Source organism: Sus scrofa, chromosome 7 (genome assembly GCF_000003025.6).
Source record: "Sus scrofa isolate TJ Tabasco breed Duroc chromosome 7, Sscrofa11.1, whole genome shotgun sequence".
Lineage (NCBI taxonomy): Eukaryota > Metazoa > Chordata > Mammalia > Artiodactyla > Suidae > Sus > Sus scrofa.
In genome coordinates this window covers 112,027,213-112,051,617 of record NC_010449.5, presented here as the reverse complement: position 1 = coordinate 112,051,617, position 24,405 = coordinate 112,027,213, and the positions used below count along the sequence as shown (strand labels likewise).

At 47.1% G+C, this 24,405-nt stretch overlaps 2 protein-coding genes across 4 annotated transcripts in view; one reads left to right on the top strand and one right to left on the bottom strand.

Annotated features, from left to right (window-relative positions):
• Window positions 1-11,669, top strand: part of NRDE2 (NRDE-2, necessary for RNA interference, domain containing) — a 50,684-nt gene extending 39,015 nt beyond the window's left edge. For both annotated transcript variants that reach the window (XM_021099603.1, XM_021099604.1), the window contains 4 exons: window positions 363-1,291; window positions 2,368-2,506; window positions 8,070-8,141; window positions 8,593-11,669. In XM_021099603.1, the coding sequence (XP_020955262.1) occupies window positions 363-1,291; window positions 2,368-2,506; window positions 8,070-8,141; window positions 8,593-8,718 (1,266 nt within the window). In that variant the 3' untranslated portion in view covers window positions 8,719-11,669. The remainder of the gene's footprint in view (window positions 1-362; window positions 1,292-2,367; window positions 2,507-8,069; window positions 8,142-8,592) is intronic.
• Window positions 10,258-23,714, bottom strand: PSMC1 (proteasome 26S subunit, ATPase 1). Of its 2 annotated transcripts, none has more exons than NM_001244151.1 (11): window positions 23,668-23,714; window positions 19,728-19,781; window positions 19,042-19,138; window positions 17,340-17,464; window positions 16,738-16,923; window positions 16,414-16,542; window positions 15,509-15,605; window positions 13,338-13,527; window positions 12,832-12,983; window positions 12,073-12,227; window positions 10,258-10,580 (listed from the first exon to the last, which is right to left on the bottom strand). In NM_001244151.1, exons 1-11 carry the CDS (start codon window positions 23,668-23,670, stop codon window positions 10,446-10,448), a joined length of 1,323 nt encoding a protein of 440 aa, NP_001231080.1. In that variant the 5' UTR covers window positions 23,671-23,714; the 3' UTR covers window positions 10,258-10,445. The 2 variants fall into 2 exon arrangements, with proteins under 2 accessions (NP_001231080.1, XP_020953706.1); XM_021098047.1 differs by lacking the exon at window positions 23,668-23,714 and adding an exon at window positions 23,576-23,593.

Below are 24,405 nucleotides of genomic sequence, written 5' to 3'. Positions count from 1 at the left end.
TGTGGCTATTGCTCCGATTCAGCCCCTAGCATGGGAACCTCCATATGCTGTGGGTGCAGCCCTAGAAAGATAAAAAAGACAAAAAAAAAAAAAAAAAAAGTAAAATCTCGTGGTCACCTTCGTTTGGAGACGAGCATTTGAAGTATGTAAGCCTTGTTTATAGAGGTTTTGGTTGGAAAGCTGGATATGTTCATTTGGGGGCACCTATGGCTTTGGTAAAATCCTGATTTGTTTCCCGGTTCAGAGAGTCTAAGCGTTTACCGAAACACATGACGAAGGAAGGCAGCCTAGACGCTGTAGGACAAAGGGATTGCTTTAACCCCACAGAGCACTTGGAGTCATTCTTGTCTTCTTACCTTTAGGTCATTTGGTGTCTGCACACTAAAAACAAGAAGAGATTAAAGTCACAAGGAAAGAACTGCAAAAAACTAGCCAAGAATCTCCTTAAGGAGCCAGACAACCGCAACAATTTTTGCCTCTGGAAGCAATATGCGCACCTGGAGTGGCTGCTCGGCAACACAGAAGATGCCAGAAAAGTTTTTGATACAGCACTCAGCATAGCAGGGAGCAGAGAACTGAAGGACCACGAGCTCTGTGAGCTGAGTCTCCTCTATGCTGAGCTGGAGGTGGAGCTGCTGCCTGACATGAGAGGGGCCGCTACAGCCCGAGCTGTCCACATACTGACCAGACTGACCGAGAACGGGCCCTACGGGCCTTACACGGGGCAGGTCTTGGCTGTTCACATTTTGAAAGCTCGGAAGGCTTATGAGCACGCGCTGCAGGACTGTTTGGGGGAGGGCTCTCTCTCCGATCCAGCTCCCCCTGATTCCTCCAACCGCCTGGTTAGCTTGGTTAAATGCTTTATGCTTTTCCAGTATTTGACCACTGGGATTGATGCTGCTGTGCGGATATATGAGCAGGTGTTTGCGAAACTCAAGGGCTCTGTGTCCGCCGAGGGCTGTGGCCTGGAGGGCAGCTCGAGCCCTCGGAGCCTGAGCGGTGTCCTCGAGGCTGCCGCCCTGATGCACACGAGCCTGCTCAGATTCCACATGAAAGTCAGCGTCTACCCTCTGGCTCCTCTGCGAGAGGCTCTCTCGGAGGCTCTAAAGTTGTATCCTGGCAACCAGGTTCTTTGGAGGTCATATGTACAGATTCAGAATAAGTCCCACAGTGCCAGTAAGACCAGAAGATTCTTCAACACAATGACCAGGTCTGCCAAACCCTTGGAGCCATGGTTGTTTGCAATTGAAGCTGAGAGAATGAGGAAAAGCCTGGTGGAAACCGTGCAGAGGTAATGATGGAGCGTTTTGTTCATGTGTCCACAAACCATTAAGCAATGCTTGCCGGTTGCCTGCTGCCTGCCAGGCCTCAGGAATGCAGAAACGAGTGTGGGCCAGGCCCTGGAACACCTGCTGTGGGTGGGCTCAAGGGCGTAGAATAACTCACTGAAAAAGTAATTAGAGACTTGCCAGCAGCAGCAGTTTTCGTTAGAAGCTTTTGTGGCTTTCTTCCTAGACTGCGCCTTTTGGGATCCTGAATGTAGCTTATGGTGCCTGAGTGGGGACTGCCAGGGCTTCAGGTGTCCGAGAAGCTGTAGAAAAGCATAGTGGCCAAGAACGTGGGCTCTGGAGTTGGAATCTGGGGTCAAATCCAGCTCCTCCACATACCAGCTGTGTGATCTGGCCAAGTCTCTCATGTCTGTGGAAGGTTCCTTTTCTGCAAAATGGGAATAATTTAGAGAACCTACCTCAGAGAGTTGCTGGCGGGGGGGGGGGGGGGAAGTGCTGAGCGCAAAGTAACAAAGTACTAGCCTCTGCTGTCATGACTGATGGTAACAGTGGCATGTTTTAAGTGTCATCCTTTGATACAGTAGTTTATCTAAAGGCTAAATGATAGGCTTGGGAACATATTAGCTAAGGTATCGTGATTCCTTCCAGAATCTTTATGGTTATAAATTGACTGTTCAGAATTGCTTCTGGATAGTATTTCAGTTTACTTTTTTTTTTTTTTTAATTTCTTGCATGAGGTTTTATTTAGTCTGCTTTCAGTTGAAAGGTGTTTCCTTCCCATACAGTAAAATTTGCATTCTGCTGATGAGAAGGTCGGTTTTCCTTAGAAAACCGAGAAGCAAGGAGTTTGTGAGCCTTCTAGGCAGACTCAGCGTGGTGGAGGCACCACAGAACCATGGATGCAGGCTTCTTCCGGCCCTGGAAGAGCCACAGCGTACCCGTACCTGCCCCCAGCACCCTCAGATTGGGGGACAGCACCAGTCCAGTTGTCACTGGCGTTTGCTGTACTTGCGGATCTCTTCCTACTGCGGTGTAGGGATGAGAGCTGTCTCGGAGTGATGGTGCCTTTGTCTCGTAGGGTGGACGGGAGAGAGGTCCATGCCACCATTCCCGAGACCGGCCTGACACACCGGATCAGTGCCCTGTTTGAACAAGCATTGCGGAGTGACCACGGCAGCCAGTGCCCCTTATTGTGGAGGATGTATTTGAAGTTTTTGGTAAGTTTTTGTCTCTCTGTCCTCCTTCCTAAGTGCGATGTGTAGGTGGCCAGTAGCCATTGCACTGGGGACTGGGAGGCTTCCCCCTACACCTCGGCCTTGGCTCATCCTGGGGGGTCCTGGTGGAATGACATCAGGACTTGGAAGGGGTCGCATGTTGCCTCTTGCACCGGAGGCTTTGATAGAGTGACAGGAGGGTGCCGGGACCAGGTGGTGCAGCAGGACGTCGAGGGACTTTCTCTGAGTCGACTTTGTTGAGTCAACAGCTTGGAAATAGTCTAAGAGCTTTCATCTGAAAAAGACCTAAACTCGTTGCTGTTCTGCTCATAAGAATTTTCAGGTCTTGGAGTTATTGTTGTGGCTCAGTAGGTTAAGAACCTGACATAGTGTCCGTGAGGATGCAGGTTTGATCCCTGGCCCTGCTCAGTGGGCTAGGATCTGGTGTTGCCATGAGCTGTGGTATCGGCCGCAGATGAGGCTTGGATCCCGAATTGCTGCGGCTGTGGTGTAGGCCTACAGCTGCAGCTCTGATTCAGCCCCTAGCCTGGGAACTTCTGTATGTTGTGGGTGTGGCCCTAAAAAGAAAAAAATTTAGAAAAAATTTTTTTCAGCATTCCTGTTGTGGCCCAGCAGTTAACAAATCTGACTAGCATCCATGAGGACACAGGTTTGATCCCTGGCCTTGCTCAGCGGGTTAAGAATCCAGCGTTGCCATGAGCTGTGGTGTAGGTCACAGACGTGGCTCAGATCCTGCGTGGCTGTGGCTGTGGCATAGGCCAGCAGCTACAGCTCCACTTCAGTGCCTAGCCTGGGAAGCTCTGTATGCCATAGGTGTGGCCCTAAAAAGCAAAATTAAAAAAAAATTTTTTTAATTTTTTTTGAAGGTCTTAGACAAAAAAAAAAAAAAAAAGGGGGGGGGGAGTTCCCGTCGTGGCGCAGTGGTTGACGAATCCGACTAGGAGCCGTGAGGTTGCAGGTTTGATCCCTGCCTTTGCTCAGTGGGTTGATGATCCAGTGTTGCTGTGAGCTGTGGTGTAGGTCGCAGACGCGGCTCAGATCCCACGTTGTTGTGGCTCTGGTGTAGGCCAGTGGCTACAGCTCCAATTAGACCCCTAGCCTGGGAACCTCCCATATGCCGTGGGAGCGGCCCAAGAAAAGGCAAAAAGACAAAAAAAAAAAAAAAAAATTTTTTTTTTTTTTGCAGGTCTTGATTCGGTTTTGTTGTTAAAAGATAGGATTGATCTAGCTCTATCTAGAATGTGGTTTTTAAAATAGATGTTTCCAAAGCAGCTTTGATTTTACTTAAAAATACTACAGCGATTGAATGTGGTAAGGTGCCATTTAGTTTTGTTAATGTGTTGTGCAGGCTGAAAGGTGGGCTTCACAGAGTCTGAATTGGCTTTGCCTTTGATTAAAGGCCTGATATTGGGCTCGGCCTCATTTGCTAATACATCTGCTGCCAAATTGCTTTTTTAGATACATGATCTCTTTTAGGCCACTTGAGTGTTAACTCCAGGCTATTAAATCCTATCCAAGTGACCTCCATTGAATACTGTGGTTTTCAGAAGCCAGGAGTGACCTTTCTTTACCTAATTAGTGTATATATGTCTCTGATTATTTCCATAGGATAAATTCTTAGAAGTTGATGAAAGCATTTGAACATTTCCAGTTGTCATATGACAGAATCAGGTGTAAAGACGTTCAGAGGGAGTGAGTTAGGGTTGGGAGAGGTTTCAGAACTCACCTGGCCTCCCTCTCCTGACCTCTGTAAGGACAGCAGCTCAGAGGCACACTCAGGACAAAAGGGCACAATCTCATGGGCAGAAGTCGGCATCAAGATGAGTTACCACCAGAGTTTCTGTATTTTTAACATTTATTCTTCAGACTCAAAAGCTCAGATTTTATGTTTTGACACCCTTGTATGAAATGGAAACCTTGAGAAGTTTAAAGGCCAGCGTGGTGTCTGTCCGTGGACCAGACACCTGTTGCTTGTTCACCAGAGGAGGCAGCTGGGGCAGCAGGAGAGCTGGGTTCCTGTGGAGCTCTGCTCCTGTCCTTAGGCCCCTTAGCCAGAGGGGTGCATCAGATGTTCCCTAAAAGTTCCAGTGCTGACACTCTGTGCATCTATCTAAGGAAATGAAAGAGCTTTAATTTACAAAGGAGAGCCTGCAGATTTGCCAGTTGATCTTCTCCAGTCTTTTGTAGGTAGAGACAGACACACAGGGTGTGAGGTCCAGACTTGCAGTATTTTTACTGAGTGTCTGCCATGAGCCAAGTTTGGTTGGACTGTAGATAGAAAATTCTTATTCACTCAGAAATTCCTTAAGGGCCCCAGGCTTTTTTTCTGTCTTTTTGGAAAGATGAGCATTGGACCAGGAATTAATTAGAGCAGTGACTTCCCCTAGCAGCTCTCTGGGAGGCATCTGGATGGGCTTCTAACGCTTTGATAAACACAGTGAAAAAATCGAATTAGGGCCAGAATGTGAGGTGCAGGCCGAGAGTGCCAGGAGAGAGCGGGGGCCGTGGGGCCACTGGCAAAGGGTGGGGCTCCGTGGAGGAGGGCACTGGTTTGTTGGGTTGTATGTGGGTGCCTTCTAGGTACACAGGCACATGCATGGTTCATACACGCGAGCTCATTTGCTTGCTTGCTTGCCTTTTCCCCCTGCAAAAAATGATGGAAGGAGTTAAAACTTACTGTTGGCCATGGAGAATATGGGAGAGAAAAGGAATTGGACAAACAGCAGTTGACTTTCAAATACACTGTCCTGCATATGCATGGACACTTTCAGCTATACCTTTTTTGTTGTTGTTTTGACTAAAATTGCAGTTATTTTCAAGATTCTTAGAGTTCTTTAATTTAGTCATCTACCCACACAATAAATAAGGAAATAAATGTAAGTATATAAACCAGTTAGTTGATTTCCTGGGCCTAATAAAAGAAGTTTTCACGAAGAGAAAGGGAACAGTGGCATTTCCGAATTGGTCATCTTTAGATTTGATTTTACCCTCTAGCATAATTTCTTCTTCTACTTATTTTTTTTAATTTTTCTTTTTTTTTTTTTTTTTGGTTCATTGCTGCGCCTGCAGCATGTGGAAGTTCCCAGGCTAGGGGTCAAATCAGAGCTACAGCTGCCGATCTGCGCCACAGCGACTTAGGATCCAAGCCACGTCTGTGACCCACACCACAGCTCACGGCAACACTGGATCCTTAACCCCCTGATCAAGGCCAGGGATCAGACTCATCCTCACGGATCCTGGTCGGTTTGTTAACTGCTGAGCCACGAGGGGAACTCCCATTTCTTCTTCCACTTTGTTGAGAGATGGCAGAAGCTAGAATATATTGAAAGGCCACCATTTACTAGAGCTGGTGAGGGCAGAAGAACCCACTTCACTTACCTTTCTAGTAAATAAATAAGCCTCCAGTCATAGGGTTGCGTAGCAGTTTTGCCATATTACTTAAAAAAACCTGTATAAATTAACAGTTGTTCAGATTTGTTTGTACTCAGGGAAGAAAAAAGAATCAAATTTTGCAAAAGCCCAAGGACCTTCAGCCTTCTCATTTCTTAGAGATGTTACTTCCCCCATATGGAGGCACCTTGTGAAGGGACAGCAGTGCCAAAGACAGCCATGACTCAGCACCACACAGCTCCCTGAAGGGAGTGCTTGGAGCCTTGTTCTGGTACAGAAGGTGGGCAGTCAGTGCCCACCTGCTGCTGTTACCTCCCCCACCCCCCACTCCACCTCTGCCCCCATCCTGCCCCATCCGGGCCCTGGGAGAAGATGACCGACCAGTGAGGCCCTGGCAGAGGGTCCGGGCGGCAGGGCTTTCCGGGGTGCGCCTCATCGGTGAGGACCTCCTTGGCCTGTGAGACCTAGTTCCTGAGGAAGGGCGGCCCTGAGCGAGGCTTCCTGGGGCCCGTGCCTGCGGCCACGCTGCCCTCAGTTCTCTGCCGGCGCCCCAGGAAGGCAGGCTTACCGCGGATGGGCAGCATTGGCGTCTCCACCTGTTACAGTTCAGCCTGACAGGAGCTTAGGGAAGTCGGGGTTGGTCGGGGTGAGGAAAGAGGGCACGGAGGGCCGCGTCCTGGACCTTTCTTCCCCTTTGCACCTCTGCTCTGCTGCGGGGAAATCCCTGCAGGTGCACACGGGGTACATGCAGCCCCTAGCTGCTCGCAGCCCGTGCCTTAGAGAGGACTCCTGAATGCAGACTCCTTCACCCCAGGCTCTCGCCTGGCCCTTAACTGTTCTTAGCCCGTTAAGCAGAGGCTAAGAACAGTTAACCTGTGGCCGGTTGGTGAAGGAAATCGCGGCATTCTCACTTGAGGCCAGCCAGCTCGTGCGCCTGGATTCGCCGGCTTCCAGGGCATCTGAGTCTCACAAATAAACAGAGTGGCCGAGGAAGTACAGTCATGCGAGTTCTCTTCCTTCCGTAACAGCCGTGAGTGTCGTTACTGTCGTAGCCGAGGACTCTGAAGTGTTTGGGCGTGTGAAGGAAGGACAGCTCGCACTGAGGTCCAGCCTCAGAACCTCAGGACGGCCGAGGCTCGTGCTGGGCAGGGGGGCAGGGCTCCCCCGGGCACTCGGAGAGGTGGGGAGGGCCTGCGCCTCCTCTGCGGTTTTCCCAGATGTGGGTGCAGCCCCCTGTCATAGTCTCAGAGACTCTGGGATTAACCTGAAAGGTCTGAAAAGGAAGTGAGGCCGTCCTTGGTAGATGGCGGTCTTGAGCTGCGGATGGACGTCTCTAGATGCCATTTCTTGGGGTTGGGCCACAAGCCCTCACCGGTCCATCCACGCCGGGCACAGGCTGCCCGGTGGGCAGAACCAGTGTCCACTGGAAAGCGCTCCTGGGGGACGAGGAGTCTGGGGGAGGCAGGTGGGTGGAAAGCCCAGGAACAGCCTTCAGCTCCATAAGCTTAGCCTGCATCAGGAGCTGCCTGAGAGGGTTGTGCCGCCACGGAGGAGCTGCCAAGCGACAGTCCCTTCCTAGGACCTGGGAAAGATCTGGGGGTGGGGGTGGGCACACGCTGCTCCCGTTCCCACAGCAGGCATGGAAAGAGCACCTGTCTGTGAGTTGAGACTAAGGATTTTTATACTTTAGTATTAAAAACATGCTGAATATCTGTGTGCTCTCAGACTGAAATTCCCAACTGGAAATGTGCTTTTGACAAGTTTACTGATGCAGTAATCCTAGTTATCTCATTGCTCTAAAGTAGCTTTCGGAAGATGGCAGGTGTTAAAGCAGGTACCTTCTGTGTAGAGTCATCACCCTCGTCTCACACCCGAGGCCTTGTTCTAGGCACTCTTGGTAACATAAGGCATGACCAAGGGTGCCTCGTAGAGGAGGAGATGAAGCCGAGTCAGAAATGCTAAGATTGACTCGACCTGCAGGAACAGAGTGGCCCCTGGGGGTGACCTGTGGGGCATGGACCCATGTCACCTGGTAGGCACTGTGGCAGTGCCTGGCCAACCACGGGCTGGCTGCCTACAGCTGAGGAGCCTCTCGTGGATCAGCAAGGGGTCTCTGTTTAAATTCATTTTTGTATTTTTTTCCCCTTTGCCTCAGGTTTCCTTAGGAAATAAAGAAAGAAGCAAAGGTGTGTTCTACAAAGCCCTTCAGAATTGCCCTTGGGCAAAGGTAAGTTCCAGAGACCCTGGTCTCTTCAGATTCCCAAGAACCTTCCAGCCAAGCTCATCCAGTGTCATGGGGACAGGGCACCTCCCAGGCCTTTTCATAGTTGAGGTATGCCCCTTGGAGCCCAAGGGTCCTTTGTTTCCTTTCCCTGCACTGGAGTTGGCATGGGGTGTTGCCAGGGCCAGCTGGTTCCCAGCATTTGCCCAGAGCTCAGCCAAGATGCTGCAAGCATTGGACTGAGTTCCCCCTTTGCCCTGCAGGGCCCAAGTCAGGAGATGTTTAGAAATCAGATTGATGGTGACTGCAGTGGCTGCCCCCCAATTCTGAGAACCAGTGAAGGCCTCTGAGTTCCTCAGCTTCCCTCTGCTCTTGAGCGCAGAGTCCTCCCTGGGGAGGGGAGTGTGGGCAGTGCAGGGGCGGCAGCGAGCTGACGGGCCTCTCCTTCCCGTCCCAGGTGTTGTACATGGACGCCGTGGAGCACTTCCCTGATGAGATGCAGGAGATCCTGGACCTGATGACGGAGAAGGAGCTCCGGGTGCGCCTGCCCCTGGAGGAACTGGAGCTTCTGCTTGAGGACTAGAACCTGGGGAGTGGGGAGCGAGCCGAGGCCTCAGCGCCCGCCTGCCAAGGAATCAGAAGCTTCCGGATGAACCAGAAGCATGTTGAGACCTCCACCTGTGAAGCTTCTTGGTATTTTGTGTCTGGGCTGTCAGCTTCTTATCTCTGGCACATTTTTTGCATGTGCAAATGACACAGAGGCTACTGTCTTACATATTATATATGTGAATATGTGTACATATGTACACAGACAAGAGTCGTGCCAAGTGACAACTGAATGCGTTGTGGTTGCCGTGCAAAGTTCCCTTTGGTCCACTTTTAGCATCAGCCCACCAGGGTGAGTGTACCTCTCGGCTGGCATCCTTGGGGGTCCTGCCAAGCCTTCCGGGTCTGGTAGTGGAGGTGAGTGAATCCTGGTCACTCAGTGCTGGGACCTCCTCCTCCAGGCTGCCCTTTTCTTCAGATCAGAGCAGGGGGGGGGGCATTTAAAACTTGTGTGTTCTCACCTGTATCAGATGTGTCCAGAGGCCTCATTCTTCCCTAAGCTTTACTCGGTGACACCCCGACTGTGGACCCAGCAGCCTGCATCATTTTCGAATTGCAGAGTCTCAGGCTCCACCCCAGCCCTGCTGAGTCAGCATCTGTGCTCTTCAAGGACCCCGTTAGGGGCCCTGGGTGCGCGCTGCAGCGTGGACAGCACTGTGAGCACTGGCCACCAGCGTCGCCAAGTGGAGACTGGAGGCAGCTCCTCCCTCCCTCCGCACTCCGCCCTGCCTGTGAGATGTGCAGAGCCCGGCCTAGACAGGAAGCCGGGACCGGCCACGTGCTCCTGATCGCTGTGGGCTGAGTAACACCTGACTGAGAGGAATTCCTTTATCTTAGACCCTGTGAGTGGACACTTTCTTTGGCTCCCCCCCCCCTTTAAATCATGCTCTCTACAACTGCTGAAAGCTTATTGCTTTGGCACCTTCCCCAGGCAAGCCGGTGTTGGGGAATGGCATTTTGACTGGCAATGGATGGACGCTGGTTGCGAAAAAGAAGGGGAGAGCAGCACCCAAGGAAGTTGGCCAGCCCAGGGGAGGTTTTCCTCGATCAGCCCCACGTATGGGCTTTGAAACAACCACTCAGGAAGGAAAGAGGAGGCAGAGGAAGGGAAGCCCTGGCTGGACGCTCTTGGGAGGGATGAGCGTCTGAGCCCAGGAACAAGGGGTATGAGGGCTGGTATCTCCTCAGCCCTGCCCTTTTGGTATCTTGGAGGAACCCTCAGCTGCTTGGCAACACCCATACCTCTTCCACCCCCCCACCCCACCCCCCGTGTGAGAACCCACATGCCCCGCAGGCCTTCCAAAGGGAAGGCTGGATTTCCTTCTGAAGCCCACGGCCATGTGAACTCAGCCTTCAGTCCTTAAACAACACAACCTGCCAGCGATCAGGTTATGACTGTCTTTCCCATTAGCTGCTGCTGAACAAGTAACTTCCGCCAGCTCTGGGAGTGGGATGTGCGGGCAGCAGGCATGGCAGTCTGCAGTCCTTGCGGTCACCAGAAGCAGGATGCAGCGACTGAGAAAGAGCACATTTTATTGGGAAGAGAGCACATGACCAACGTGAAGGCAGCCTGCCGGGCACAAGGTACACGAGACGTTTGCTAGTAAAGACAACTGGGAATGGACTCCGGGCTGGCAGCTTCCCCCCCTCCCCCTCTGGGGCCCAGGACGCTCCCACCATTTCCTGGAAGGCAGCTGTGGTCCACTACAGATAGAGCCCCTCAGGGGTGCCTTCTTGTTTTTTATAAAGAACATTTTCTTTAGATTTTTTGAAGTCTTCATTTGTTACTTTCATCCTACGTTCTCTCAAGGCCATCAGACCAGCTTCTGTACAGATTGCCTGCAAGAAAGAATAGTATGTTCAGAAAGTGAAATATTTTTCTAACAATTTGGAGATCTATTTTTTTTTTTTTTTTTTTTTTAAGGGCCGCAACTGCGGCATTCCCAAACTAGGGAGCTGTAACTGCCAGTCTACACCACAGCCACAGCAATGCAGGATCTGAGTCACGTTTGCGACCTATACCACGGCTCACGGCAACGCTGGATCCTTAACCCACTGGGACACAACAGGAACTCCTTGGAGAGCTATCTTGAAATAAGGTATAGATACCCAGAATAGACAAAAATTTCTCAAACTGCTTGGGAAAGATTAGATTTTTTAAAATGTTTTAAGCATTCTGATTATTTTCTCAAAGGACCTGAGGTGGCTTAAACTGGGAGTAATTCACTAAGGAAGAGAGGACTGGCCACTATGTAAATGTACACCGCAGGGCCTCCAAGGTCCATAAGTTCTCACAGCTCTGCTCTCACTAAAGGGTGTAATAATATTCCTAAGAAATAGACAAAATTATATCCAGAAACTTACAGAGGCCACATAGAGTGTATATTCATTTCACTTACCTGCAGTCCTTAAGAGAGCATGTGTTCTGATTAAATATTTACAAGTTTCAGTATAGTATATACTCTTACTATTTTCTCAATGATTACATACCAAAAGTAAAACAAGAACCCAAGCAACATGAAGTGATTAAAAATACAATTCTGGCAGAGTTCCCATTGTGGCAAAGTGGATTAAAAATCTAACTGCAGTGGCTCAGGTCGCTGTGGAGATGTGGGTTCCATCCCTGGCCCAGCACAGTCGATTAAAGGATCCAGCATTGCTGTATCTGTGTCTCAGATTCAGTCCCCAGCCCAAGAACTTCCATGTGCAGTGAGCTGCCATTAAAAACCAAAGCAAAACCCACAGCCCTGGCGGTGAGGTTCCTATTTGGTTGTGACCTTTAGGATATTTATCTCAAGTTGTTCAGAAAAGACAGCAAATAGGTAAAATGGTAACACCTGGTAAACGAAGGTGCTGAGTGTATGGGTGTTTACTACTGTAACTTTCCTGAAGGCTTGAAATTTTTCTAAATAAAAAGTTGATGCAGAAGTTGCCCATTGTGGTGCAATGGAAACAAACCCGACTGGTATCCATGAGGACATGGGTTCAATCCCTGGCTTTGTTCAGTGGGTTGGGGATCCCGCGTGGCTGTGGCCAGCAGCTGTAGCTCCAATTTGACCCCCAGCCTGGGAACTTCCATACACCGCAGGTGGAGCCCTAAAAAGCAAAAAAAAAAAAGGTGCAGAATGTTAAAAAGATTTTATTCAACTAGTCTAGTTCTGTAGATGCCAATGATGCCCGCACAGGTACCAACTGTGGCTTAGAAGGCAGGCCATGCCCAGATTCAGTGCTGCCAGGCTTTCCTTGAAGTTCTGGTCATTTGGGAAAAGATGTCCAAACTCATACCCACACGTGAGGAATCTGAGAGGTACACTCCAGGCCAGGGGCTCACCTTGATGTCGGCACCGGAGAGGTCATCTTTGGCCATGATCAAGTCGTCCAGGGTGACATCGTCGGCCAGTGTCATCCTGCTCGTGTGGATCTGAAAGATGCGCTTCTTCGTCTTCTCGTCGGGCAGGGGAAACTCGATCTTCCTGTCGATGCGGCCTGTGGGTAGAAAAGGGTTTCAGTGTTGCCCTGGGCTCTGCCCCTGCGCAGGCGGAGGCCTCCATCCCCACACACGTGTGGTTCCAGTCACACAGTGTTCTGTGGGAGGCCCAAATCTTAAGCCAACACTCACCTTGTAAATATGGTAAACATCAACATTTGAATTCATTCCATTAAAAAAAAACACACACACAAAAAAATCCCTCTGCTCTGGTACCTTCAGAAGGACATAAAGGAGCGATTCCTAAAATGGCATAGTTAGTGGAAAAGGACAGGTCTTCCACATTAAAAACATCACGAAAGAGTAAGCAAGTTAGCTACTGCTTCTGCTGGTACCAACTAAACTAACTAATAGACCTCAGCTATCATAAACTGTTTCTTAAAAAAATTCTCAAGGCTAAACAGGACCAAGCTACCCAGACTACATCACATTCTTACTTAACTATTATCTCAGGGGACATAGTTTTGGTAAGTTATTCTGTTTCAAGGTGGTATCTGCCTTTATATGCACCATTTATATTCCCTTCCCTCAAAGTGCTCTTAAAAAATACAAATAACATAGAAGCACATTCATTCTCCCCAATGAAACAAAAACAAACGTGACCTGGTCTGATAAGTGCTGGGTCCAAAGTCTCTATTCGGTTTGTGGCCATGATGACTTTCACGTCTCCCCTTGAATCAAATCCATCCAACTGGTTCAGCAGTTCCAACATTGTTCGCTGAATTTCTCTCTCACCCCCAGAATTTGAGTCGTACCTTTGGAAAAGAACAGAAGCAGAAGTGAAGATGCAACTGATCGGTTAAAGAGGAATTAAACCATTCGGCTTTGTCTCCCTGTACGTCGCAGCCTCCCAAAGCCCAGGCTGCACTTTCTTTGTAGCAGTTTCAAGCCTGAAATATCATTTATTCAATCTCCACATCTGAGCCCCTTAAGGGCAGGGACTCATCCTCACGGCTGCGTCTCCAGAGTATGGAGGGTGCCTCGCGTCCGCGAGCAGTACTGTAGGGACTGGCAGACGACACACAGGCTGCACACCGAGCGTCATCCTCAGACAAGGACTACCTGGTCTTGACCTCTAAACGATGGAAGGGCGGGAAGGGAAAGTCTACCTTTTCGTCCCAATAGCATCGATTTCATCAATAAACACGATGGACGGTGCATGTTCTTCAGCAACTCGGAACAGTTCCCGAACGAGTTTGGGCCCGTCACCGAGGTACTTCTGAATAAGCTCAGAGCCGACGACTCTCAAGAAAGTGGCCGAGGTTTGGTTTGCTACTGCTTTGGCTAGTAAGGTTTTACCTATTTTAGATTGAAAAAGAAAAACTCAAATGCTAAAACTCTTCACTACCACCTTAAAAAGATATCACGAGTGGGTGGATCCCTGTAGGAAAAGCATTATATTCTCCAAGCAGATAAAAGGACATTTAGAAAAACCTAAAAAACACACTGATTATTTGTAAGTTATCTTCCTAAATTTATCATAATTCAGAAAATACTTTTTACTGGGTTATACAAAGTTGCGTATCATATTAACTTGCCCATGCAACCAAGGTTAGAGAACCAAACTCAACTCCCACCAAACTTCAGTGATAAAAAAGGTCTGGGCACCCTCGGTTTGACCTGCAGTGCTCTGGGGCCACTGGGAGATTTGCTGCGTTTGCTCAGGGCTCAGCCAGCAAGCAAGGGCCAGCTCCTGATGAAGCCCACAGCAGCTACTGCAGGAGGCTCAAGAGCCTTTCCTACCTGGTGTGCCCTAACGGGAAGGCCTGCACTGATCTCAGGGAAGACCTGACATTTCCAACCCTGCTCTGTTCCCTGACAGTCTTTAGAGTCAAGAACAAGTCAGCACCCAGCTTGACTTTAGAGCTGGAAGGTCCTGGCCCCTTTGATGGCAATGATGGAGGCCAAGAGCTGGGAAGTCACCTCCAGAGAGGCAGCTGGAAGCAGAGCTGGTAGAGGACCAACCTTAGGCCTGCAGGGGGAGGAGGCTGGCTGGTGAGGGACACGGAAGTGAGGAGGAGGACCGGGAGCTAAGCTTTGCAACAAGATGGGGCAATGATGTCCTTTCAGTCAGGGGGCCAGAGTGACGGGTTGAAATGCTCACCAGAAGGCTGGACTACTTACTCCCTGAGCGCACCAGTTAAGGATGGCAGGCAGAAGGCAAAAGGGATGTTCTGAGTGGGCGGGATCTTACAGTCCAGAAACAAACAAGTTTAGGTGAGAGGGTCCCTGAACCAGCCTCTTCCCCCTCCAGACTGTGGGCCTGGCCTTCACCCAAGGCCTTGGCAGTACATGTGCCTCAAAGAAGGCATGGCTGCGGGTCACGAGGCCAGTGTTCCTTCTCCAGCCCTGGTACCAGTTCAACTGCCAGAGCTACTGGAGACTTCTGATGGTCTCTAGCTTCTCTGAAACATAGTTCCCTGTACCTCAGCGTACAGGGTCTCCCAGTCCCTCCAGCACAGGCAACCCTCAGCACAAGGTCCTCTTGGGAACATGGCACTCAATCAAATGACGTCTTCCTTTGCAATTTTCAGCGCTATGAACCGCTAAGCCCTGGCCTATGCAACTTACTAAGGTCAGCTTATTGTGTAATGAACCAAATATGGATATGCATTTTATCTTTATCCACTTATCCAATATTATATTCATTAGCAATGGACCAGGAGAATGAAACTAATCTGAACAGCACGGGATAACTTTTAAATCTCCACCATAGCTTGAATGCTTGGCCACATTCCAGGTGAATAAATAGAATCTTCAGGGATGGGTGTAAGCATCAATATTTTTTTTAAGTTCTCAAGGTGATTCCAATGTAGAGCCAAGTTAAGCATTCTGCTTTATTTTTATCTTACAATCTATTTTCAATAGACTCACATTACTCTTGAAAATACTTGAAAGTATTATGTTTTAAAACATATCAATAGCATGTGAATATGAGAGAAGTGCTGGGGAACTGGAAATGCATTCATATTGAGCAGGCATTTGGGGAGGAGGGGCTGCCCACTGGTGTTCATTTTCTGTTGTAATCCTTACTACCGTTTTTAACACAGTAACTGTGAAGTTTACAACTTCCAAGAGCAATTTCTTAGTGCATCTACTATGTAAATACACTTTTATGTAATAGGTATGTTTCCAGAGGAGCTGCTTATTCAAAAATGTCTGTAATGTTGCTTAGAGCCTCGGCATCCTGCCTCGACAGTAAGTAATGATAACTAGCTAGTGCTGCTGCTCAAGAGGTGGGCCGAGTGCCTGCAGAGTGACCAACGCAGAGCACACCTACCTGTGCCGGGTGGGCCGTAGAGAATGACCCCCTTCGGGGGCTTTATACCCATCTCTTCATAATACTCAGGATGAGTGAGAGGAAGCTCCACAGACTCCTACAGAAAACACACTTGGTAAAAACGAAAGGCTTTCTTATTGAAATTTTCTGACTCATTAGCTGGCATCATGAGTATCTCTCACTTTTGACGAAAATAAGCTAAGATTTCAGTTATTCCTGTTAGAGACAATGTCTGACGTTTACCACCAGCAAGAACGTACTGAAGAAGACCTTGGCCTGCCTGAGCTCCCAGCTCCCATCCCCTCTCCCTAGCAGAACACAATTTCCCTTTCATTTTCCAGTAAAAGTCAGCCTTGAGCAACATTTAAGCCTTTCCTGAGCAAAATCCACCCTGTTCAATTGAACTACAGGCAAGAGTTGACAGGATTTTCTGTTGCTATGACCGAGGGACATGATGGCCATTTCCCAGTTGGCTGAGAGGTCAGCAGTGCAGAGCTGTGACCACTCCGAATGACGTCCCTGCAGATGAAGGAAGCTGCAGAGGGCTGGGATTGTGTTCATGACCCCACCACGGTGGAACTGAGTGCCACACCCCACCCCCAGACATCGCTGGAGGTTTCTGGATCGCCACAGCTGAAGTCAACGCAATTGCCAACATACTCACACAGACGATTGTTAAACACTACATACAAAGTGTTTTAAGCCACAGCTGCTGCAAGAATTAGCATCTACTTATTCTACTGCTTAAATCGGTATAAACAACACAAAACACTACAACTGACAAGCTTGGAATCAGTCACCAGTGTGATCAATACAGACAAACATGCAAAACAACTCCAAGCACCCTAAATGAGACAGCAGTAAGAAACCAAGATCTAAAACCCAGAGCGGGTTCCCAGACATACCTTGATCTCCTGGATCTGGTTGTCCAGCCCCCCAATATCAGCATAGGTCTCCTGGGGGGCCTTCTCCACCTTCATCACTGTGACCAAGGGATCTGTGTCATCCATGAGCACCCCTATCACGGCATGCACCTAGCAGGAAAGACGGCTTTAACACAGGAACGTGCGGGCCACGCAGCCCCTTTACAGACACATAGTGCCAATCACGGACTTTGCTCTTCCCCTGGGGGTGCTCTGCCCGTCTACTTCCACAGGACAGGGGACAGACCTAGGAGGAAGGGAGAAAGCATGCCGATGGGCTTTCTTTTTCTCAGACTGTCAGCTTACCTTATGGTTGAGCAGGACAGAGCAGCCCGGTTCCAGCAGATCCTTGTCTACAAATGAAAGGATGCTGACGTAGTGTTCCGAGCCCACAGACGTGGACACGATGGCATGATTGTCATCAATGATCTCCTCCAAGGTTCCCACTGACATTGGGGTCCCCCTCAGATCATCCACCTTCGATCTCTCCTCCTATGTAAGAGTATGCAGAGAAGCAAAAGCAGGTCAGACCGAAAAGCCCATGATGCCGACAGTTCACTAGATTTACAAAAATAGTTTGGTGCTTTTAAAAGGCAGCTAAGGAGCTCCCGTTGTGGCACAATGGGATCAGCATTATCTTCAGACTGCTGGGTCATGGGTTCGATCCCCAGTCCGGCACAGTGGGTTAAGGATCTGGTGTTGCCTCAGCTATGGCTTAGGTCTAGACAGTGGCTTGGCCTGGGAGCTTCATATGCTGCAAGTGGCCAAAAGAAAAAAGGCAGCTAAATAATGATTCATTAAAGCCAGCATGGTTCAATTACTTGAATTTCATTTATTCATTGACAGTTTTAAGTTTTAAATAGAATTCAGTTTGTAAAAATCAAAGTAATAGTAATTTCTCAATTTACCTCTTGCTTTTCTTCTAAAGGCTTCATTTGTTCTTGATTTCTAATGAATTCTTCTTCCATGAGAAGATAGTCTTTAATTCTCTCTAACTTCAGTAATTTTAACCGGCACTGAGTGTGAGGTGTCACTGTAATTAATAAATAAAGTTTTATTATACTTGGAGCTTGACATTTGCAATTAATTCAGTTCATCATTAAGACAAAAAAAAAAAAAAAAAGATTTCAAGTAAGCTCATTTTAGTTGGACTCTGAAAAATTCAGAGTTTGGTGACCCTAAGTAAGCAGGTACCTAAATGCAAAGGGGAAAGGGATTTTGGCAAATATGTAAAAATAGGGATGAGGTCTGTGACCAGATAATACAAATGACATGTTGTCTATAAAGTGAAAAAAAACTCACTGACCAAAAAGATAGTTTGCTTGGGTTTATGATTCCCCACAAGTGCTAATAAAATAGCTGCACATGCTATTCAGTGAGTATAGGTTGTTGCACCTTGCTGGAACACACGCATCCATTTACAGGAAGATTGTAAAGAGTTAGTGATATTCACATATGTGCAAGCTTTTTTTCCACACTTGTATGGTATTTCTTTTGTCTTGAAGTCTCATGCTACATAGGAACTTTAACATTTACACAGACAAATTTGTCAAACTTTTGTGGCTTCTGGGTTTATTTGCTTCTTCAAGAGGTCTCTCCTCCCTTAAGGTTAAATATATTCCTGAATTTTCCTTTATTTACTTATTTGCATATATATATGTATATATATATCAAATCTATCCAGCAAAAAGCAAGAGGTACAATTTCATTTTCTCTCAATAATAAAAGATACCAGCCATTTATATTAAATAACTCATCCTCTTACCACAAAAATGGAAATGGCACCTTTACATTGTGTTAATTATCGGTAACTTGACTCTGTTTTTGACCTCGGTATGCTCTTCTGGTGATCTGATGATCTATTCTTTTATCAGTACCACACTGATTCACTATGGTAGGTTAATGGCACATTTTTATTGGTTATTATTAATCAAGCAATATTTAAACAAATAGTTAACTGCATCTAAGCTAGAAGAGACTTGCTTAGATGGTAGATGAAGGTGGTAGAGGTATTTAAGCTGAAGCCTGAAGGGATGAGAAGCAGGCAGCCATGGGAAGGACTAGGGAAAGAACATTTTTAGGCAAAGGGAAGCAAAGGCCCTGATGCAGAGAAGATTCAAAGAACACGAGGCAAAGCAGTATGAATGATAAGCAAGGGGAGTGCCAGCGGCTGAGGATGGACAGGTGGCTGGGTCAGGTCACCTAGTTTGAGTTTTATTCTATGTGTAGTAGGAAGCCACTGGAAAATATTATGTGCAGGCATTGTATGATGTGCATTCCAATACAGGGGCATTCCATTTCTTCATGAAAGAAGCGGGTTTCTAAGTTAATCAAACTCACCGTAAGTTTTTAAATCTAAAGCTGTACTCTAATGTATTAGAGGAACTGTTTATTTAAAGGAAGTTAATAGAGTGTCTTAAAGTGAGACACAGTCGTGTACTGTGTGTATACTGTTAAAACCAAAATATAGCTTTTAATCCAAGCTAGTGGAATGCCACAAAGTCACAGACCTAGCACCTCAACCATCCATTTCCTGTCTCCACATTCAGACCCCTAAACTACACACACAGGGACAAGTCACCTAGGAATTGGAACCATGGCATTCATTACCCAGGGGCAGTTTGCTGGCAGCATCTGGTCCCTTTGTTTTCTTCTTCTTCTTCCCCACTCTAGTTGGTACAGGGGGTTCGTATTTCTTTTTCTTATCCTTGAGTTTATAGAACAGCAGGGGGGGAAAAAATCACACAGAAATCATATTAAAATACAAACTTATTTCTGTAGGACCATAATCTATTTCCAGGTGATATTCCTTATCTTTTAGGATGCTATTTAAAACTGTCCTTAAAAAAACAAAAAATATGTTTTTACATTCCTGCAGTTTTAATATGTGAATGTAACTGATCTTTTTATAATACACATTGATAGATTATTCAATAGGGAACAGAGGTCAGAATTCAAAGTTATATGCCAAAAGTCTGACTTGAAATAATTTAACACAATTCTTTGCGTAAGGATATTAAACACTAAAATCAAAACAAAATTACAGGTAATTTATTTTAATATTCTGTAATGTTATTTTACATGTTTAAAAATCATTAATTCACAAAAGCCTACTTGATGGTCAACAATCTTCTGTAAAACATGAAAAGGGTATTGTATCTGTAGGCCAGGGTGGTTAAATAAATTCAGATCATTTACTTTGCATTTTGAAATTCATGAATCTCCAAAGAACTTCTCAGCTGAGATCTGACATTTTCCATAACTTACACCACAGACATATCTTCTTATTTATTTACCTTGTCATCCTTCTTGCCACCTCCAGGGCCATGACCACCACTCTGACTTTGACCCTAAAAAAAAAAAAAAAAAAAAATTAAAGGAGGTATAAATTCAGAATATGATCACCCTTATTTTCCTGTGATTCTAATACACCAACATTTCTCCCTCTTCTAAACATTTCTGAACTCAATATATACCTTGCAATCAAAATGTATATTAAGTGTGGCAGTTTCTTCTCCCTGAAAAGCTATTAGCAGATCAATGGTGCACCCTGCAATAGAGTGCATCTTAAATCAAGGACAACTCTATTAAGAAATAGATATAACTGGAGTTTCCATCGTGGCTCAGTGGAAACAAATCTGACTAGCATCCATGAGGACACAGGTTTGATCCCTGGCCTTGCTCAGTGGGTTAAGGATCCCGTGTGGCTGTGGCGTAGGCTAACAGCTATAGCTCTGATTCCACTCCTAGCCTGGGAATCTCCATGTGCCGCAGGTGGAGCCCTAAAACGACACACACAAAAAAAGATATAACTAATATGTCATAATGAGGCTAAGATTCTAAGATGACATCTTCTTAAGGGGAAGGTACAGAACTTGACGCTAATATAAAGCTACCTGAGGCCACCAAGAGTATATTTCATGAAATTCAGCCATGAAAGCTAAACCATTTTACTGTTCAACAATCATTTATTATTTATTTACTCCTTAAAAGATTTGATTTACTCCTCAAGATCCAGTCCTTTCAATGGCAGCTTAACTACCTCCCATCCCTGAAGCCTGGAGTGCTTGGGCAGGTTTTTCTTCGTAATCTGAAAAGCTGAATCACCTTAAGCTATCAAGAGTTTACTGTATTAAGAAGCTCGATGTGATTTCTGATATTAAAACAGTCCCTTCAGTTACAAGACAATGTTTTACACAGAGCAATGTCTCAGAAATGATGGCATTTAAAATTTTTTTTTTTTTTTAACAGCTACACTTGAGGCATATGGAAATTCCTGAGCCAGGGATTGAATCCAAGCCACAGCTGTGGCAACTCTGTATCCTTTAACCCACTGTTCTGGGCTGGGATTGAAACTGCACCTCTACAGTGACCTGAGCCACTGCAACTGGATTCTTAACCCACTGCACCACAGTGGGAAGTCCAGAAATGATGGCATCTTAAACAGTAATAGTAAACTTACTTGATTACAGAGGCCCTTTCAGTCCCCTCAAATCACTCCCTGTAGGCAGCTCTAAATCAATACACCGTCAGCCTCATTATGCAGACAAAACAACCCTATCATGGCTACCTTAAAGAATTAAAGTCAAATATATTTCCCCGCATGCAGAATTCTTAAAACGTTGTGCTTTATTTTGAAGAAGGTAATTAAGAGCGCTGAGAAATTTTGGGAAATAAAATTAGTTTTACTGCAATAAGCTGTCCTAAGAGTAGGCCTTTAACAATTATTTATACCCCTAGGAAAACGTGCTGTTGGCTGGAGCAACTAGTATTTGTGGTGTACTTACTATGTGCCTAAGTCTCTACTAGACATTTTCCTTCACTATCACATTAATTCCAGACAATTCTTCAAGGTAGGGTTCATTATTCCTACCTTCTAGATGAGGAACCTCAACAAGCCGAAGAACACGAGCTATGGAGTTAGATCCAGGTATCAATTCTGACTCCATTACTAACTAAGAGGCTCTGTGACCTCAGGTTAGTCAGGTCACCTCCCTGGGTCTTAGTGTCCTTAACTGGAAAGTGGGGATAATATTACCTTCTATCTGTGGTAATATTATCTGTTGCTGCAAATTAGGTAGCGCGCATACAACACTTCACATTTGTGTGATTCACAGTACCTACTAACCAATATAATATGGTTGGTGAATAAGAGATGTTAGGGTCAGGACTTCGGTTAGAAAAACTGGCTCTGAAACAAATCCATTCTGCTTCGGTTCTTCGCTCTCCTCTATCCCCATCTAGGTCATTATATCTTATCTGGGCTCTGGTCTCCCAACAGATTTTCAGGTCTAGTTTCTTCCCTCACCAGTCCAGCTACCACCTTCTAAAACAAAGAGCCAATCCTATAAATCTCAAGAACCTTCAATTGCTCCCTAGCATTTACAGTGTAATGTCCAAACTCTTAAGCTTGGTATGCCTGGCTCTGGTCAAACTGGCTACAACTAACCTTTCCCAGGTTCATCTATCTTTCCTATGATCCCCCAAGTCTGGCCCCACCAGAGGATGTCTTCCTGAGCGGGTCCCAAAATTCTTTATGTCTAGGGCATTGTACATGTTTCTCAGCCTCAAATAATAACAAGCAGGCACTATATGCAGTGCGCTAAACAGACTGTTTTATCCTTACAGACGCTATGAAGTCAATACTATCATTACCCCTTGTTTACAGATAAGGAAACTAAGGCTCAGAGAGGTTAAGTGACTTGCCTACTGTTACAAAGCTGATCAGAGAGGTAGCCAGGAATCACACCCAAGCCCACCAGACACCAATACCTGTGTTTTTCTTTCTTCTTTTTTTCCCCCCCAGTCTTTTTAGGGCCACACTTGCAGCTTATGTAAGTTCCCAGGCTAGGGGTTGAATCGGAGCTGTAGCTACCGGCCACAGCCACACTCGATCCAAGCCACATCTGTGACCTATACCACAGTTCACAGCAACACCGCATCCTCAACCCACCAAGTGAGGCCAGGGATAGAACCCGCGTCCTCCTAGATAAAGTGGGGTTTTCTACTGCTGAGCCACGACGGGAACTCCAATATCTGTGCTTTTCTACTGCATGGATATTCAGTACATCACAGCAAAGACCTACAGGGTTTGTGTTCTAGGATGGCTTCCTACTCAAAGTTTCCTCCATGGTAAACTGAGGACAATAATAACAATTACCTTAAGGGACTGTTGAGAAGAATAATGAGCAAATGCTGGAAAAGTACCTGCCACGTAATTATCATACTTAGAATATTGTTACCTCCCCAAATCCTTCTAAGACCTACAAGACTATGTGGTCAGGACTTCTTACTGTTGACCATACAGGCTAAACATATTCCCATCTCAGTCAGGCCCTTTGCACTCGCTGTTCCTTCTGCCTGGATCAGTTCCCCTCAGATATCTGCATAGGCTACTCCCTCATTTTATTTAGATCTCCGCTCAAATCTCACATCCTCACTGGGACTCGCTGATACCCCATGGAAAACAGCCAGCTCTCCCCATTCTACCCCTTCTACATAACAGCCACAAGCAACGACCGCCCATCTGGCTCTATCCCGCCCCCACATCCTATCACACATTTATTCCTCTATTTTTTGTCTGCCTTCTCTAGAATGCAAGCTCCATGAGGCAGAGACTGGGTCAGTTATGCTCATTCCCTGTATCACCAGCATCAATTCGTGAACTAACAAAAATGCTAGCTGTTTTTATTATTACTAATGCACTAAGGGGCCTTTCCCGCCGAGCTCCACCTGTTAGAAAAGCGTCGTAAGGCCTCCCTCAAATGCCCCCACTCCGGGTTTCTCCCACGACTGCGCTCCCACTCTTCAGCTGACGCGAATCCCTCCTTCGCTCTAGTCGCACATCCCTCCACCCGGGCGGCTCCGAGAGCACTGGCCCCAATCACTTCAAGAGGCTCCCGCTGACACTACCCGTACTAGTCAGCAGAGCCCCAGCCCGTGGAGGGGCAAAGCCGCGGGACCCGACCCGACCCTCTCCGCCGCCCCTGTGGGCCGTCTGGCGGACACTCCGGGCGGAACCCCGGCCCCAGGACCCCGGGGAAAGGCCCGCTCGTTGGCCCCGGCCCGTGGTGGACCTGAACACTGCCTCCAGGAGCCTCAGCCCCCGCGGAGGCCGGACCGGCGGGCAGGGGAACGGGCTAACCGAGTGCCTCCACCAGCCGCCTAGTTCTCTCGCCTCGAGTCGCCCTGATCCTGTCACACCGCCACCACCAGTCGAAACCCTTAGTCACTCACCATCTTGCTTTGGCCGCTCGAGCCGCTGCTGCCGGAAGTGCACTGCCGGGGCGGGCCGTCAGGAGCGGAAGTTGAGAGGGACGCTACGGAAGCCCGATAGGAACCAAATCCCTTACGGACGAAGTCACACACTAAGGGCTAGTGCGGGCGGGTGGGGCAGTGATGTACTAACTTGTGAGATGTGAGCCTTATGAATATTTAACTTGAAAAAGCTTTAAAATCGCAGTTATTAGGTTGTTGTTAACAACCTAAGACAATGACCTCAACTGTCAAGAAACTAAGACAATTGTGAAAATCTTTAAAATATGGCAAAAATCAAACTGAGAAAAACTTTACTGCTTCAAGAACTGGAATGGCATTTGAAACCGCGAAGCTGACATACACTTTTGCACCAACATTTAAGTTCTAATTTGGTCTCTGGAATTAAGCTGCTCGTCTGAGAGTACTTCTTGGTCTCAGGAATCATCTGTGTGTCTATTTTCTGATGAATTCTAACTTGCGATGGTGCTAAATCTTGTCTCAAAAGTCCTTATCTTGCGCCCAGTTTGTAAAGTTCATTGTTTGTTACGTCCATCAAGACATCAGAAAGATGGCAAGCATTCTTTCAACCTTTGGAAACTGCCCTAACAGGTGCTCAAGATTCTGCATCTTGCTGAACTGAAGAGATGGATACCACGCACACACACACCCAGATTAATTCAGGCATTTTAATTTTGAAGCACTAAAAATATTTCCCTA

Excerpts from the sequence above, each read along its gene's own strand:
- PSMC1 (NM_001244151.1), bottom strand. Across the intron at positions 17,465-19,041 it reads TGCCAGCAAACTGCCCCTGG|TGACACCTCACACTCAGTGC; the intron begins GTAATGAATGCC and ends TATTAATTACAG. Across the intron at positions 15,606-16,413 it reads ACCAGATCCAGGAGATCAAG|GAGTCTGTGGAGCTTCCTCT; the intron begins GTATGTCTGGGA and ends TGTTTTCTGTAG.